This window comes from Parasteatoda tepidariorum, chromosome 5 (genome assembly GCF_982258835.1).
Source record: "Parasteatoda tepidariorum strain Cologne lab strain chromosome 5, Ptep-v5.0, whole genome shotgun sequence".
Classification (NCBI taxonomy): Eukaryota; Metazoa; Arthropoda; class Arachnida; order Araneae; family Theridiidae; genus Parasteatoda; species Parasteatoda tepidariorum.
In genome coordinates this window covers 101,303,654-101,319,909 of record NC_141759.1, presented here as the reverse complement: position 1 = coordinate 101,319,909, position 16,256 = coordinate 101,303,654, and the positions used below count along the sequence as shown (strand labels likewise).

The 16,256-nt window shown below is 30.9% G+C and overlaps 1 protein-coding gene across 1 annotated transcript in view; it reads left to right on the top strand.

Moving 5' to 3' along the window:
- The window catches only part of LOC107442998 (ras-related protein Rab-37), a 158,855-nt gene that overhangs the window by 111,114 nt on the left and 31,485 nt on the right, over window positions 1-16,256 (top strand). The window contains exon 5 of the mRNA XM_043051742.3: window positions 15,063-15,115. Within this exon, the coding sequence (XP_042907676.1) occupies window positions 15,063-15,115 (53 nt within the window). The remainder of the gene's footprint in view (window positions 1-15,062; window positions 15,116-16,256) is intronic.

Genomic DNA, 16,256 nt, shown 5'->3' with positions numbered 1-16,256 from the left:
ATTCGATTTCTGCGATTTCACAAAAATCCTTCAAACTTTCAACACGCACAGTATATATATAAAAATACGAATAAATTTTTGCAATGATATTTTCAACATCAACTGGAAGTAAGTCAGATGCTGTTTGAATAGCATTATGTAGAATGTGAGCTGCACAACCTACTCCAATAATTTTTTGGTTCAAACGTTCGTTAAGTTTCGTAAAAACGTTATTGATGCCTCTTCTAACTTTTCCACCAAAATTTGCGTTAGTGTTATCCGCACAATAGGCAATAATTTTATCGTTCAAATTATTCTTTTTCAAAATAGTACTTATTGAGTCAAAAATTATTTGTGAAGTTTCACCCGGCAATGAAACAAAATCTAATATTCTAATTTTAATTCCTGTTTCTGGATCAAAAAATCTAACAATTGAGGGAAATAATTTTAAATCTTTGTGGTTGGAAGCATCGGAATATATGGATATAAATGAGCATTTTTCTAATTCTTTCTGCAGTTGTGAAAACGAATATGGTGAAAAAATATTACAAATAATTGCTTCGGTTTTTGTCCTTGCACATGCAAATTTTTTGTCGAATAATGTTTTGATCATTTGCGACGTACAATCCATTTATCGGAAACTTTGATTGTGGTTTATGGTGTGGAAAGCAAATAGCCCTTCCGCTAATGCTAGCTGTTTTTCCGTGTTGCCAAAGCTAGCACTGCGAAAAAACTGTTCCATTTTAGACGAAGAAGCGGCATTATTCAAAAATCTTTTGTGCCTCTTTGTCGCTAGATGTTTAGTAATATCGTTTTTTCCACCATGTGAGACCGAAAATTCAGCATTGCATTTATCACACCGTACCATATAGTCTATTTTAGTTTTTTTAATAAATGGAAATTCTCTGCTTAGCTCTTCATTAAATTTGCATTCTCTTTTTTTACTCATCTTTTATTCTGTGGGTAAATACTAGAAATAAATTTAAAAAAATCACTACAAAGGCCAAAAAAGAGTATTAAATTTTACCTTTTTGGCCACTACGTTGTAGCGACTATTGCTCTACCACTATCCTCGTCAATCGAATCGAGTCAAACCGAAAGTCAAATTGAAATCAACAAACCGCACTGTCTATCGGCAGTCCGCCTGTCTGCACTTATCTGAATTAAGCCGAGGTTTAACGACAATGATCGAACACCACCGAATAAATCTAACTCAGTACATTGCTTAATTTAGTTTACTCTGCATGCATTTAATGTGTTTTTTTTTTAAATCTATTTTTTATTTCTTTATATTCACCATAATACTTAATAAATAATAGGTAATATATTTTTACAGTACATTTAAAATAAGAAATGCAGATATTTTCTAAAAAGCGGGACATTTTAAAAAATCGGCGGGACGCGGGACAGTCCACAAAAAAGCGGGACTGTCCCGCCAAAATCGGGACGTGTGGTCACTTTACACTACAAACTACTGTGGTAGCTCCTACTTACTACACTACTTTTTTTTAAAAAGTAGCTCACGACACTACAAACTACTGTAGTAGCTTCTACTCACTTCACTTCCTTTTTTAAAAAAAGTAGCAACTACAGTAGTTTCACTAGAACTAGCTTTTTTCTGAGGTAAAGCTAGTGTTTTTAAAAGCTAGGTTTCATAAATAAATCCAGCTTTTAATCTAATTGTGCGTTCTTAAAAAAAATAATGCGTCACAATTAAAAACGATAATAAAATAAAATGACAATTTAAGGAAAGTAATATTTCTATTTAAATGTAAAAGAGATTGAGCTATTAATAATTTATAAACAAAATTTAAATTTTAACTTTTTATGAAACGTTTTTGAGAATCAATTTTCACGTAATCTTGTTACGCAGTAAATGTTTTCTTAGAAAAAAAATAATAAATATTTCCTGGAAATCATAACTCTATTATATAGGCAGCTTTTAAAAAAAAGTTGATTCTGAAAATTGATTGAGAAAACAGAGGAAAAACAAAAGCGCAGTCTAGTCTCTAATATGATTTTCTTTAAATAAATAATCTTGTTTACTCTTAAGTTATGGTTGCTTTTCTTTCAAAATTTAGAAATAGCAATAATCATTTTTATATGATTTGATTTTAAAATTGAAAAAATATTTTTTTTTTTGCTATAGCATTTTATTTGCATTATTTTATAGGGATAAATATCAGAAATGTAATTTCTCCTGCATGACAGTTTTAAAAATAAAATTCTGAAGGAAGCCGTGGTGGCTCAGGGGATAGCGGGTTCGAATCCCAGCGATGGCTGGTCGATACGAATTCCACACACGGCTCTCACCGACCACAGTGCTGACGTAAAATATCCTCAGTGGTAGACGGATCATGGGTTAGAGTCCCCTTGCCGTCGGGCTAACCGTGGGAGGTTTTCTGGGGTTTTCTCTCCATGTAACTCAAAGGCGAGTTAGTTACATGAAAAAGTGCTCCAGGAAGGCAAATTTCTGCCAATACTTTGTCCTGGAAGTTCCCTTGTCTTCTGGATTGGGTTCAAACTTACAAGGCTACGGAGTTGAACATTAGTAGTCGTAAACCCAAAATTGGGTCGACTGTTCAATGTAGGTTATAAAATATAAAATACTGAAAGTGAACTTAAAGGAAGTAAAACGTGAACAAGAATGCATAAAGATATAATTAGATATAGATTTTTATGTTAGAAGAAAATATTACTTAGGAAAATATTTAAATTGATGAAAGTAATAAACAGATGAACTATTATATTCTTAAATTTATACAAGTTATGTTAATAACAAACGAAATTTATCTAATATTTAATGAAACATGTTATATTTATATTTTATTTTTACATTTATTATGATAATAATTATTTTTGACACGAATGATAATCACTTTAAAATGTGTCCACGTTTCTAATTTTTTACAACTTCGAACCATAATATCGGTACCTGAATAATGATAAGGTGCAAATTTAATGCATTAGCAAGATGTTTAATAGAACTAAATTATCTTTCATGTTGACTCGTAGTATCATGTAATCAAGTTTAAGAATTCCGATAGTAAGGTTTAACTTACCGCAATTGCATCACATAAAAGTTCAAAGTTGACCCACGTTAAGGTTCAAAACGCTCCAAAACTTCTAACAGAATTTACTGATTTTCTTGCATTGTTTTAGAGTAACTTTTCAAAGATTTTTTTAATGGTTTTCATTTAGAATTTTTTTCTTTACTTACTCATTACTATTTTTTCTTATTTAACACTTTACACTTGTTCTAGCTTCATTTCGTTAAAATTATAACACTTTACACTTCTTCTGGCTTCATTTCGTTAAAATTATAACACTTTACACTCGTTCTGGCTTCATTACTTTAAAATTATAACACATTACACTTGCTCCGGCATCATTTCGTTAAAATTATAACACTTTACACTTGTTCTGACTTCATTTCGATAACATTATAACATTTTACACTTGTTCTGGCATCATTTCGTTAAAATTATAACACTTTACACTTGTTCTGGCTTCATTTCGATAAAATTATAACACTTTACACTTGTTCTGGCATCATTTCATTAAAATTATAACACTTTACACTTGTTCTGACTTCATTTCGTTAAAATTATAACACTTTACACTTGTTCTGGCTTCATTTCGATAAAATTATAACACTTTACACTTGTTCTGGCATCATTTCGTTAAAATTATAACACTTTACACTTGTTCTGGCTTCATTTCGATAAAATTATAACACTTTACACTTGTTCTGGCTTCATTTCGTTAAAATTGTCGGTTAAATTTACTGCCACTATGGCATCTGGAACAACAGTTTGGCGTGAAGTAGTTGCCACCATTTTTGCTATTCAGATACAAGAAATGTTTTACTGTGCACGAATTCAAAAAATATATTCTGAACTTACTCGGAAAACTTGCACCGGTACAATGGAGGAAAAAATTGATCAAATCGAATATATTTTTACTTTGATTAAAAGCAGGAGAAATTGTCAGATCTGTGCTCATTAGTTGGATCTTTAAAGTTCACTTTTACACACCTTCAATTTATCTCTAACGAAACTGTAATCAATATAATCCTTGCAATTATTTGATTTTGAGATTCTAGTGTGTCTACCACTACAAAAATACAATTCAAATTCACTAGCATATAAAACACGTTAACTCGATTCTAAGATGGGGTACCTTTTTATGGATGAGGGTTGACATGGTATCCACATAGTGGTGACCTTCGGACGCCTACTACCTTGACTGACATTCCCACTTCGATTTTAACACGCCTACTTCGATGGTTTGTTCACACTGAACGATTGACGTGCTTCTTGTGACTGCGACATTATCCACCGCCTCGCGCCATTGCTACTCAGTCTCGATCACAAACAACATTGGCTTGTTATACACTCGACTGCTAATGACCATGAGCTTAATACAGCTTTCACGATCAGTATTTAAAATTACTTAATACAGCTCTCCCAGCTTCTCACAAAACAGCAATGAATCAACTAGTGGCATCTGTTCATCGAATTCTATCGCAGATATAATTCTGGTGGGGGAGTACTGTAGTGTATCTACCACTACAAAAATACAATTCCGGCTCATTAGTATATAAGACATGTTAACTGAATTCTATGTTGGGGGTCACCTTTTCACAGATGAAGGTTGACATTGTCTATAACTTCTCTTCCCACAATCTTTACGAATAGTCAGTTATGTAAGAAATGTCATTTATCCCCCTAAAAAAGAAATATGTTCTAATCTCAATAAGAATATCTTTCCAGAACAAGTTGTTTTCCAATGGAGAGAAAATTATTGGCGGTTACGAGTAAAAGAGTAGATAAATCTCGTCCTTACAGACATAAAAGAAGGAAGAGGTAAAAAAAAAAAAAAAGAACTTTTTATTTCGTCGTTGAGCAGCTCAATAATTTAATTTATTATAAGATGAAAGAGACTGACACAATCAAGGTTTTGCAGAATACCGAAAAGATGAAAGTAACTGTAACTGTGTCGCTAAAAATATCCTGCAGGCACCATTAAATTGTGTTAGCAAAAGTTAATGGTCTACGCGAAGGTAAGCTAATAAGATTTTGATCAAGGGGAAAAAGACGAGTCCTCTTCAAGCCGAATGACTTATTATAAGAAAATTCGAAAATTTCTTTGAAAGATGCTGAAGTTGCTTATCTTTACGGTGTTGTGACGTCAGCTTAAATTTTATGGGATTTATGTCTCAGAATGTTGTTTGATATTTTGCGAAAGTATTTGATCTTTATTAATAAATATACAGAAGGACACCTAATAAGCTTTCCTTAAATGGAACAAACACTTCTCTATATAACTGCCATTTTTTATTTATTTGAATTTTACGGTAAAAAGTTTTTTATATTCAAAGTGATAGCAAATCCGATGCTTTTCAGTTTCCTACCTGGATTTTTTAAATTTAATTTAAAAGGATTTCAATCACCACTGCAGATCAATAAATTATGTATAAAAATAAATGAATGCTGATCATGGGATATTGTGTTTCAGTTCTGGTAAGATATAAAATAAAAATGTTGGTTTACAGTTTATTTTTCCATTTTCTTTTCGCTATTAATTGTAAAAATCAGGCTTTGAAAAAAAGGTAAAGGTTGGTAGGTATACCACTCTAATTGTTTATTCATTGATGAACTTATTTTCCCTAACATTCTCGTATATTCCACATTTTTTCAGATGATTTTTTTCTATTGGTCCTTGTTAAACTGTTCTACAGTAACGTGCTCGACTTCGTGTGCGTATCGTAGGGCTACCGGAGCCATCCCCTCTTCAGAGGATCAAAATTGTGATGGCATGTCTTCGGATCATCCTCAGGGATGTTTCTCAGACCGTCGCCAATAGCCCATAGTGCAGCTCTAGTTTCGACGAAATTAATTAATACAACTATAAATACATCCTTATTCTGCAATTATATGTTTATTTTAATATATAATGATGTGTGACAAAGAGAGGAATGTGTGACATGTGACATAGGGAGGGGTAGTGTGGCATGTGACATGAAGAGGGTAGTGTGACATGGAGAGGGTAGTGTTGCACGTGACATAGAGAGGGTAGTGTGACATGTGACAAAGGGAGGGTAGTGTTACATGTGACATAGAGAGTGTAGTGTGACATGAGTCAAGGATAGTAGTGGTATGGTGGAGTTTGGCAAAGAGGGGAGGGTCTCAGCATATTGAAAGAAAAAAAAATGCGGCATCGCTTATGAACAACCCCTGTCAAGACAAAAGCGCATAATTTTTTATTCCAAAGGGTTTTCAACTCATTCGGTAAGAATACAGACATAAATGAAAAAATTTGAATTAAAATTAAGTTCGAAAAAAGGTGGGCCACTTTATAATTGAAAAGAAATGTAAACATTCCTATTTTCCTGTAATCAAAAATTCAACAATACGCAAATACCTTAAATGGCGAATAGCTTTTCAAAAAAAGCTTATTAAATTCCTACGTTTTAGAAATGGTTGATATTCATTCTTCTTGTTTCGAAGTTTTTTTTTTCTTTCGACGCTGTGACAAATAAATTTTAAAATAAAGTTTTAGAAAATTAAATTAATTTTTTTTATTCTTATTTCTTTTGAAAGCTCTTGAGATTTGTTAAATTAAATTCCTCGATTTTTAAATAAAAACAACTGAAGCCGTTTCAAACTATATTAGCGCTAATGTACGTCTTGAGAAAAAAGTCGGAAATTTAAAATGGAATTAAATCTTAATTTTATTAGTGTTGTGATTTGATTAAAAATCGGTTTAAATATAAATACCATGAAGATGATATCGTTAAAAAAAACCTAATTCACGTTTTGAAAGCTCATTTAGCGTTTAGAAATAAATTATTTATTCATATATAATTATATTTCTTACTATAAATGAAAATCTAATGATGCTGTCGTAATTTTCCATTGTTGTCAATACATTTTTATTGGTTAGAAAATCACATGGTAAGATACAGTTTTCCCACATTAATTTTCATATTAGTTAGGTTGTCATCAGCATAAAATTGATATAAGTCATAAAGTTATTGATTTTCTATAAATAGTTTTGTTTCCCTAATTTAAAGGTTAAAATTACCTTTACTGTTATTATTACGTTTTTGATTTTGTTTGATTTTTGAAATAAAAGTTTAGAAGGATTGTTTTTATTATTACTATTATTAGACTAATGCAGGGGTCCCCAACCTTTTCGTACCTAAGAGCAAATACCAGAATATCGGTCGAATGGCGGGCACCATTTATTTTTTCAAGATAAATGTATAGTTGATAGACATAGGTAATAATACACACTACATATAGTGCACAAAAAATTTTATTCTAAAAATTAATTTAACGTATGAATATAATTAGTATTAATATTCTTGTGTAAAATAAATAATTACTAAATTGCTTTCAAAACATACGAAGTATAAAAATTATTTATAAAATACAGTCAATATGGTGTTTGGCATGGCATTTCGCTGGCCAGCACTATATAATTGGGAGAATATGATGCTCTTTTTAAGAATGGAATTTATTCCTTCAACTATATTCCAGAATTTCTCATGTGATATAATAGTTTTGAGGATAATGTCATTCTGAAGATCCACAATTTTTAATTCTGAAATGTATGTTGCTATTGCGGTTATGTTTATTTAGTTGGTAAAAGGATTAACAAAAAAGTTATCAAAGGCTCGATGATATTAAATTGTTGAAAGCGCTTTTTAAATTGATCTTGAAGCAATTGGAGGTTGATGACAAATGTTAATAAGTCAATTTCACTGTTACCTATCATTTTTTTCATGTTTGGAAATTGCACAAGAGACTTTATTTTCAAATGTGATATCCACAAAACTAGCTTAGCTCTGAACGAGTTTATAGCCTCTATCATTTTTGCTTTATGTTTGTCTTTTTCCTTTAAAAGTTTTTGACGCTAAAGAGCGCATGCTAAACGTTTATGTGAAATCAATACCGTTTTAACTAAATTTTAAAAAAAACCAAATGGAGAATTTAAGGTAAAAATGAATAAAATTCAAAAATAACTGTTGAAAAATACGATTAATGTGTATTACTCTCATACTAAATTTACTTTCCGCAAATGAATAAAAGTACTAATATGTTGTTATCATTTTATATTGTAGGCGCACATGTTAAAACCAAGACAGGTGTTTTAACAAAAACCACTAAATAAACTGTCGAAAAAAAGTAAAAGAAAGAAAAAATCTCTTTATATTTTTATATAACTAAACATATAACTCATTTTAAAACATTTTATGACATTTTCAGTCGTTAAGTTGATTTACTTTTGTATTGAAAAGATAATAAAATGGGTCATCGATAATTAAGGATTGAATTTTTACTTGGAAACATGTTTACTTAATTATATTGAATTTTTGCCCAACAACGCGAATTGGATTATTTGTTAATTTCATATAATAATCATCGTTAATTTACTGATGCGGTGCATTTTTTCTGGTGTTCTTTTTCCCCTCTACCACATCCAAACAATCATTCCCAATTTCCTTTAGAAAAATTTTTTTATTTATTTAGTTTTAAGAAATTTGAAAATAAAATCATGTTTCATTAATATTGCAGGCATGTAATAAGTTTTCTTAGAACTATATCTTGTGAATTATTTGTTCAGTAGAAAATTATATGGTTTTAATATTGTTTTTGTGTAAATATTATAATTTTCGTCCTGGTACCCTGAACAGGTTGGGTAAACAATTCAAATTTTTTCGAATACCTTTAACTGGTCGGGTAATTATTTCAAACTTTTCCGAATATCTGGAACTGAATGGGTAATTAATTGAATTTTTTTTTAATGTCCGTAACGGTCGAGTAATCAATCCAAATTTTTCTAAATACCTTGAACCTTCTGGGTAATCAATTCAAACTTTTCTGAATATCCGAAGCCGACTGGCTAATTAATCCAAACTTTTTTGAATATCCGGAACCGGCTGGGTAATTAATTCAATTTTTTTTTGAATATCCAGAACGGCGAAGTAATCAATCCAAATTTTTCCTAATACCTTCAACCGGCCGGGTAATCAATTCAAATTTTCAAAATACCTGGAACCGGCCTGGTCATTAACTCAAATTTTTCCGCATGCCTTGAAGGTAATTAATTCAAATTTTTCCGAATACCCGGAACCGGCCCAGTTACAAATAAAATTTTTACTGTGTACCCAAAATTTACCGTGTAAAAGATTAACTTTTTACGGCGTACTCGGACGCGGCAAAATATTATGACCCGTTACATTATTTGTTAGAGGGCCTAATCTTAAATATACTATGTAATCAGTAGAAACAGTATTTTGAATTACGAGTTTTGACAAAAAAAAATATGCTTTTTCTAAATATTTTTTTTTTTTTTTTTTTGTAGACGGATTTGGATTCTTGACCAGCAAAATCATGGGTGTTGGCAGTAATTTGGAAAATATGTTAGGCAATAGTTTAAGCAGGAAAAAGATCTAAAGCTTCGACTTATAAATCTTAATTTTATTATGTCTTTAGGAACTTTTTAAGAAATTCGAAAAGTTTTTTGCGGTGATTTATGAAATTCATTTAACCAAAGATATTTTCCAACAAAAAAAATTTTTTGATCACTGTTTAGTATTTTATTTATTAATAGTCAAAAAATTTTGAAATGTAAAGCACACAAATCTTTACGTCAATTTAAAGACATGTTTTTCTTAGGGAAGTTATGGTAGAGGATCTTTCTAAGCCTCATTACTCAGAGAATGGATCACCTTCGATTACTTTACGTCAGGATGATTACGTCACGAATTTTTTTCATTCTCATAAGCAGGCTAAATTTCTTGGATATTTCTACAACGATTAATTCATCAAGATCTTTTTTCGAAAATAAAATTCGAATCAACTATATTTTATTTAATTCCTCTCCACTCTCCTTGTATCTTGTTCAAAGTTTCAATCGTTAATGAAATGCTTTTTATTCATCCACTCGAGCTCAAATACAATTTTTTAAACTTGTAGTGGATGACACTTGATGTTAATACAGTTTTTTTATCAAACAGTAATTCATTCTTTAAATAGGGATGAGCGAAGAACGAAATCACTGTTAGTCACTGTTTTAAATTTTACTGTAAGCGATTCAGTTTTTCACATATTTTAAAGATAACTTAAGTGATGATTTCTGACTTATAGCTCTATTTGAACAAAAAAAACAGCTTATCTGCGCACATTTAAATATTTAATTCGCGATCGCAACGCTCGAGTACGCCCTCTAGCGGGAGCCTGAAAATATCGGGCATTAGTTCCATCGTAACCTGTGGCAATGACGGACGCTATTTTCTTAGCAGCAAATAAGAAGCAAAATTTCCCTAAGGAGAAGGTAGAAGAACTTTAAAAAACTCTCCAGAACATGACAAACATTGAAGGAGAACACACCAAACATTTGGAGAACAATTTCTCAATAATTTTTACCTTTTCTATTACCAACAATATAACTTCCGATTTCATCATCACTTGCTGTTACTGATGTGTGTATTACGGTAAAATAATTTTATCTGTCTTCGATTCATTACAACTAAAAGTGAAGTCAACATTGCTTTCGTCATTCCAATGAATAAATGTGAATTCAGAACGTACATAGAACTGTATAATAGTTATAGAATATTCTTCTTCTTTATAGAATAGCCTGTATCTATGTAATTCGGAAAACAACAATAAAGATGCATTTGTCCGGTACTTCAAACACTGATGTTTCTCCTAATCTATCCTCAGCTGATATTAAAGTATCGAATGAATATAATAATATCAACGAATAAATTAATATCAAACTTGGATATAACGAATGTTTCGGACGATCACCAAAGCGACTATGTGATTGTTGACATTCACCGGTGAAAGTCGACATTCTCTTGATTTCGGTCATTCACGGTGACAAAAAACAGCAGAAACAAATTCATAGCTAGACTAAATACAGCACAAGGACTGCGAATTTAACAGTCGGGCATAAAACCTAATTAGGATTATTAATGATAAAACGATGAAAAATAATCATTCCTTTAATTAAATGTTTTAAATTTAGTCTTTTATAAGTTATAATATTCAGTTACCTTAAACTTTACTTATAAAGTTGGTGTTCAACCAAACGAAGATTGATTACTTAGGGTTCAGTAGCCGAAAAAATTGGGAACTGCTGCTCTGAAGCATTCGACAAACATTTTCACCTCAAAAGTTTATTTTTATAAATCGTGTCCGAGATTGACATTAAAAAAAGCTTCTTAGAAAAAAAGTTTTAAATTTAATAAAAATTATTTTTAAAAAAATCAGTACATAATTTTAAAAAAACTTTTGTTATCATTATCATAGTTAGCCAAATAGCCCAATGTGGGCCAATGCCTTCCTCTGAAGATGTCTCCATAACAACCTCAGATTTATCTTTGATCTCCAATTCTTTTCTTTAATTCCAAGAAAATCAGACTCAGCCGAGTCAGTTCATCTCAACCGTGGCCTTCCTCGCGTTCTTGTTCCAGTGGGTCTAAAAAGCAGTATATTTTTTATAATATTGTCATCACTCATTCGAATCACGTGGCCATCCAACTCATTCTATTTATTTTTATGTATTTATTAATATCGGGTTGTTTATAAATCTTGTACAGTTCAAAGTTAAATCTCCCTCTCGAGTTTTTGTTTTCATTTACACCGCCAAGTATACTCCGCAAACATTTTCTCTCAAATATTGCGATACAATTTTCCTCCAGTTCTGTCATTATCCAAGCTTCAGAACGTATGTCAAGACTGGCAAGAGCTTTGAAGATTAAGAACTTTGTTTTTCTAGAAAGAAACCTAGATTTAATAAATCTTCTTAGCCCATTGACAGCCCTATTTGCCAGATAGAGTCGGTTTTTTATTTCAGAGTCAGATCGGATCAGTTTTTTATATTAGAGTCGCTTTTGTAGTGCACTGCAAATTACCCTCCTTTTAAAGTACAATCCAGCAATTTAGAATAACGCATGATTTTCACAGCAAATCGTATACTTCTCTTTCCGAACTGGCCATTTCTTAATTATTTTTCTTCCATGGATTTTCCCCATGAAATACTCCTTATATTAAGCCTTTCGAAGACCGTGGTAAGTATACTTACCACCACTTTTAATTTTGGTTTCCATTTGTTAATAACTTCAGCTTCCTTGAAGAGCGTTTGAATAAAATTGGTAACCATTTGTTAGTTTAAAACAACGTATAAAAATTATAAAATACATAATTCCTCTTGAAGTTTGTAGCATTTATAACATTTATTTATAAACTAAATGAGCTTTTTTTTCTTATATCAATTTCTGCTCTTAAAACAATTTCAATTCCAAAAACACTTTAATTTACCTTTATTAGAAATAAAGGGCCCATTAAAGGGTTAAGGGTCAATGTATTTAAAAAACTCTTTGCAATAATTGTACGTACCGAATGTTCAATGGATGAAAGATATTCTAAGAAATAATGGAATATTTTCTGATTTTGTATCAAAGATTTTTTTTCTTGTTCTAAAAAAAGCGGAAAACTACTTTTCCGAAATTCACCAGAGTTCATAAAAAATATAAAAGATTCCAGCTAAGATAAATCATGTTTATTGTGCAGTAGTTCCATTCGAAATGGAATTTATTTCAAGTTTTCGTAACTTGAATTCCACAGTTTTTAATCCAGTATCTTGGGAATCGACACTTCTTCTCAAAGCGAAAACACATTTTTCGAATCACAGAAAAGTTAAAAACCCTTTTACTGTTATGACGTCATGCCCATACAATCCATTTCATGACTCTCTACGTTGCCAACGTGCATAACTGCAATAATTTTATCTAAAAATACTCTCGCTTTTATCTGAGAAATCGTCTGAACTCGAGCCTTTTGCATATTTAATACAATAAGATATAATCCAATTCCTGTTGTTATCTTCATGAATAAAGTTCATCGATTGAAGTTAATGCATTCACCTCCTTGCGAGCTTTTCTTCTTTCTAACATATAAGCCATAAAAGAATAAAAATGAAAATATGTAAATATGCAAAATGCAAACTAAGTGCTTTTTTTCATGCATCAATTTAGTTGATTACTCACAAAACTTTTTTTACTGGAATTTTTTTTTCAAACTCTTTGACTTTAAAGGATAAAATTTTTAACAGTTTAATTTTAAAATCATGTATAGAAATTTTCATAAGTTTAAATTTTATTGATAGCACTTTAGGATCGATATTTACAGAATTTTTATTTTTTGTAGTGTTTTAAACTAGACGAGTTTTAGCAAAGATTTTATACCACAGTACGTTTATAAAAGTCCCACATTTCTTATCCAAACTTAAATATTTATAGTTTCAGTTAAATTAATGTATGCAAATTTCTTGGCTCTGTTACTAAGCTTGCTACCACTTCAGAATTATTGAGAACGTGAAAGTATACTTTTTTTTGTTCGACGGTAAAAAAAGAATTACAAGTATCACTTTTACCGTGAAAGACGGAAATCTGAAGAATGTCGACTTTCTCCGGTGAATGTCGACAACCACATAGTCGCTTTGGTATATGTCCGAAATATGTACTAGGTATAGTCGAGTGTCATTGCCCGGGATACACTTGCCGGTATTCTCTGCTCTGAAGTTTTAAAATTCTGTGCCACTGCCCGGTATGCCCTACATCAATAATTTTTTAAGGTTAGGTACCTGGTATGCATTTAACCAGTATTCTGAACACTGTTGTTTCTCTCAATCTGTCCTCAGCAGATAATAAAATATCGAATAAATATAATAATATCAACGAATAATTTAATATCAAATCGGATATACCAAATATTTCGGGCATTCGCCAAAGTGACTCTGTGATTGTTGACATTCACCGTTGAAAGTCGACATTCTCTTGATTCAGTCATTCTCGGTAACAAATACAAATAATTGTTCTGTCCTATTTGATCTTGATTTATTCATTGATATTTTAATACTTATTCAATGTTCTAATGTCCGATTAAGTTAGATTAGGAAAATCATCGGCGAAGGAAATACCATGTGAGTGAATACCGCTCGATGGTATTTAAATTTTTTTTTAAAATCATTGTAGGGAATACCGGGCAAGTATTTTTAATCATAAAAAACATGAAGATATTATCCTTACATACACCGGTGTCCACGCCAAATTATTATTCCTACACCTATCCAGTATTTTTAATACTGATATTTTTCCTAAACCCATCGTAATTGGATTGTAAAATATCGAAGTACGAGTGCTGTTTTTTAAGTAGGAGCCGTTTTTTGCGTACACTAATAAGTAACGCGTGCGTCGCACCGTGTGCTTGCGTCGTAATCTGTTATTCCTTGGGAACAACTGTGCTTAGTTACATCAGTGTAGGTAACCTGCACGGTCATTTCTGTGTCTTTAAAATGTTTATGTCGACTATCACTAATGTCGACTATCACTAATTGTGGTCTTTCATATTGACATTATAATTTCTTTGTTTAAGTACTTTTATTACGAATTTCACTCCATGCATATATCTGATACGATAGCCATCTTTTAAACAACTTTCGTTTGGTCCTTAAGAAATGGTCTGGTGGCAGAAAAACTAAGAAGATAATCCTGTTTAGCTCTGGAAATTTTTTTAAAAAAAATTTGTTTAATTATCTTTTAACTACCACTTTAAAAATTCATGATCGAAGTGAGATATAATTGGCAGATATAAAGTTTCCACCATAAAAAAAATTTTGAATGGTGGAAAATATCATTTGTATCAAGAAAAGTATCTGTTTTACGGGAGAAAGTATCCCTATTTTATGATGGGAAACGAAATTGAAATGGAAAGTAATCATAAAAGTGGAAACTTCCTTTTAAAGTGGAAAGTAATGATACTCCTCTATTTATTTATTTATTTTTTATAAATCATAAATTGTTGATTGTCAATGCATAATATGAATTATAAAGCAGCAACTCCTTTTAGGTGTAATACATTTGCTTTAATAACAAATGTAATACACCATTGTTTACAATAATAAAACAATTTTAATTATATCTTTCAAAATGACCATCAGTGAAATTAAAGTACAAACAATAGGTTACCATCATTCTTATCTTTTTTTTCTTTTTTAAATAGCTCTCCTCTTACTTTATGACGTCACGAATAAATCAAGCTTCGACAATACTAGGGTGAGTATACAAAACATGGATTCCTATTTAGCAATGTTATATTTTTCAAACAATTCTTTGTCATCAAAAAATGGAAAAAAAATAAACAATTATTTTTTTAATTTTCCATATCGTTTTTTTTTTCGTTTAGAGTTTGATACAGAATTGCCCTTTTGTTGCTAAACTAAGCAAAATATTTTACGAACCATAATTTTAAAAACTAAATAATCCGCGTTCATAATCTGCAACACTTTCATGCGTTTTGATGTTTGGCTAATAAAATAAGATATGGAATATAAAAACGAAACGAAATAATAAAAAAGTGCTGTTATGTGCGGGTCAATCAAACATTATTATAGCTTTAAATAAGAATACTTCTTTTTTTATGTATTTAAATTTGGTATGTAAACATTTATGTCGTGAAAAAAATATTTCCTAAAATATTTTTATGTACATCAAAGCAATAATATATTTTCATGTGTCACATGAAAAACATCTAAACTTGACACTTCAAACCTGATATTAAAAAATTCATTTGCACTTAAGACTAAAATTAGTAAACTAGTTTTACAAACCAGTTTAAGTAAATTTTAAAATTAAAGGCCTCTAAAAAGAATTTTTAATAAAAAAAATATTCAAATTTTACGGTGTAGCACACATGCTCAGATTCGAATCTATATCTATCACCTTGTTATATAGATATCTATCACCTCCTATTCGCAAATGTAAGATCCATTTTCTTACAAATCACACTACATATCAAGATATCAACACACCACATTAAACTTAATTGCAAAGTTACAGTATCTAACTCTAACAACCCTACAGGGCCGTAATATTCCGGGGCAGTTGGGGTGTTGCCCCTAGGCCCCGACGGTCAAGGGGGCCTAAAGTATGAGAGACATAATTTTTCAAAAATATGATAATTTAGAATCTACTCTTTCTTAACTTTTTCTTAAAGTTAAAAGGAAAATGTTGAGTAAAAACTGATAAAAAAAATTTTTATTTGTAGTCTTAACCGCGTCCCTGATTATCCCGAGTTAACACGGGTATGCATATTTTGCAACTATTTATCATCCCGAGAAAAATCGGGCGTAGCAGAATTTGTCAGTGCGTTTTGTTTTATTTACGTTTTTACTCGGGCCGGAAGCAAATAATAATA